This window comes from Conger conger, chromosome 15 (assembly GCF_963514075.1).
Source record: "Conger conger chromosome 15, fConCon1.1, whole genome shotgun sequence".
In the NCBI taxonomy this organism is placed as follows: domain Eukaryota; kingdom Metazoa; phylum Chordata; class Actinopteri; order Anguilliformes; family Congridae; genus Conger; species Conger conger.
The window spans coordinates 19,485,208-19,487,886 of NC_083774.1; the positions used below are offsets into that span (position 1 = coordinate 19,485,208).

The following is a 2,679-nucleotide window of genomic DNA, read 5'->3' on the forward strand; positions in this document are numbered from 1 at the left end:
ATGCACTGAATAACACAACTTACTTGTTTCCTGTAATCATCTGTAATTGTCCTGCTACTGCACAATGCATAGACCTTGATAGCCTTTTATCAACTACTATGAGCAGATCTGTTTGTTAGATTTTACTGTGGTTATTTCAATTAATCATATGCGGTGTGTGCTCTAAGAACAACACAGTAGCAGGAAATTGTGTTTTTTGGGCTTTTTTTGGTTAGTTTTTTAGCGCTAAGCATGGATTGTTGTCATATGTGCTGCCATATTTCTCAACTGATAAATGAGAACTTGCACAATTCATTTCTTGGTGGTTTTTTTTTCCTCTTTTTTTCAACACCCTCGTCTTCTATACCCATACACAGACATGTTTAAGTTGAATAAAAAATATTCGAATTACTGTTTCAGTTACACAGGTTTTCATTCTGTCTGTTGTCTTCTGTCAAGCCAAGCTCATTAATCATTTGATCATAAAGAATCTGCACTCTTCATACATTGTATTAGATTTCAGATTTTAAAATCTTGTTGCCAGACAACTTCCAGTTAAGTGCTAAACACGTTTAACCAGGCATTTCCCTTTAAGTTCCCCTCCAGGAAATGCAATCCATACTTCACAGGAAGATGGGCAACCGTCACTGTCAGTAATGGGAGGGGAACTGAGAGCCGGACTGATAAATATGCTCATTTGGCTGGTGGATCACATAAACGCTTTACTCTCACAGCACATCTGCTCCAGAGGGTCAGGAGACCAGCATCTTCATTAAGTTTCCAAGGACTTTAACTGCAACTCACTTCAGCTATTACTTGAGGTAAATTTATCACTTCTCAATCCTTCACATCTCTGTGGAACACAGATTTAATGTAGGAAGAATATGATCAAAAACAGCAGCTTTTTGTATCCAGGCATATTCATCTTGTTTTACAGTTGAGTATCCACACATGACACTTTTTTTAAATGCACCAGATTTTCTAGTTTTCCTGGTGCCTCACTTTCAAGCTTTTTACTGTACTGTTTTAACAGAAAGCGTTTTAGCAAGATGCTTTCTGATTTTGATAATTAGAATTAAGATGCTTCTGTTTAAAATGCTCAATGACTGTTTTACTCACATACAGATTGAGATACTGACTGTCATGGCTGACCAGCTGGCTTCAACAAAGGAGAACTTGGCACGGATCATTGCAGTGGAAAGCTTGTTCGGTCGGTCTGGGAAGCCCCTGAAGAAACCAGGCCGGGTCCTGGTGGGAGAGGGGTGTTTGACAAAGCTCTGCCGGCGAAACCCTCAGCCCCGGGTCTTCTTCCTGTTCAATGACATCCTGGTGTATGGCAGCATTATCGTCCAGGACAGAAGGTACACAGGACAGAAGGTCATTCAGCTGGAGGACCTAATGGTGGAGAGTCTAGAAGATTCCCCAGACATGAAGAACCAATGGCTGCTCCGCACACCAAGCAAGTCCTTCTATGTGTCGGCCGCCTCACCCCAAGAGAAGGATGCCTGGATCACGCATATCGAGGAGTGCCGCACCAAGAGGGTGAACGAGAGGGGCCCAGGGCCCGTGGAGGATTTTGCCCCCTCCTGGATCCCCGACAAGGCCTCGGCCATTTGCATGCGCTGCTGCACCAAGTTCACCTTCAGTCAGCGGCGGCACCACTGCAGGCAGTGCGGCATCTTGGTCTGCGGCTCCTGCTCCAGCCAGCGGTTCCTCATCCCCAACATCTCCCGTGAGCCTGTGCGCGTCTGTCAGGTCTGCTTCCAGAATCTGCAGGCCAAGGAGTTCACCCGCAACCGTGGAGACAGCGGCGGGAACAGCTGTACAGAAGAGACCTCCAGCGATGAAGAGGCCGTCGAGCCTGGCCAGGACCCCTCACCCCAGCAGAGCCATGTTTTACAAGGCTGGTCATCCTGCAGTGACTGCTAAGCCTGCCAGAGACCACACTTTCAGACAAATGAAGCTAAAGAAGGGCTCCACTGTGTTCATGAAGCATAGAAGAGGGAGCAGACTCCAAAATGAAGCACGGTCATTGACTACCTTAGTGAACTATGAACAAATGCTATTTAATGTTTATAAATCATTTCAAATGAGTTGTCTTGAACTGAAGTTGGGCATGATCAACAGATGAGAAGATATTCTGAATTCTTTTAATAATACACTAAGACAAGATGTACTATCTAACCTTTTTTCAATGGGAATAATTTATTTTTATTTTTTATATATAATTTAGATTATGTATTCTTACATTTTAGTCCGTAGTAATATCATCGTTTATGACATTTACTAAAGGAGTATATATTGCAGCAATGCTTTCGATTTGATATTGACTAATGCTGGATGTGTTCATTGATTCATGCTCAAAACATGAAGCTTGTATCCCCAAGATGGGACTCTGATGGTGTATGCACTTTATTTGTATTGTATTATTTTGTATTGTCTATAATTCTGCATATTTATATAAATTAAAAATATTTATACTGACTTTGGCCTTCAGTATGATGTCATTGAAGATGATTTAGTCATGAAAGAACATCATGAATATTTTTTAACTGTAATAAAACTGAATGTAATTTTATGACCATCCCTACAAAGCATCCATCTACTTTCTAAACCACTTATGCCTGGGCAGGGTCACAGGGGCTGAAGCCTATCCAAGAAGACATTGAATTAAATCATCCATGGCCCATCACGTCTTGG

At 42.2% G+C, this 2,679-nt stretch overlaps 1 protein-coding gene across 1 annotated transcript; it reads left to right on the top strand.

Annotated features, from left to right (window-relative positions):
• The first annotated feature begins 621 nt into the window (after positions 1-621).
• LOC133111949 (pleckstrin homology domain-containing family F member 2-like) lies at positions 622-2,463 on the top strand. The gene is made up of 2 exons (XM_061222597.1): positions 622-800; positions 1,105-2,463. The coding sequence occupies exon 2, from the start codon at positions 1,123-1,125 to the stop codon at positions 1,906-1,908; it is 786 nt and encodes a 261-aa protein (XP_061078581.1). The 5' UTR covers positions 622-800; positions 1,105-1,122; the 3' UTR covers positions 1,909-2,463.
• The last annotated feature ends 216 nt before the right edge of the window (positions 2,464-2,679 follow it).

Coding starts and splice junctions, on each gene's coding strand:
- LOC133111949 (XM_061222597.1), top strand. CDS start 1,123: ATGGCTGACCAGCTGGCTTCAACAAAGGAGAACTTGGCACGGATCATT.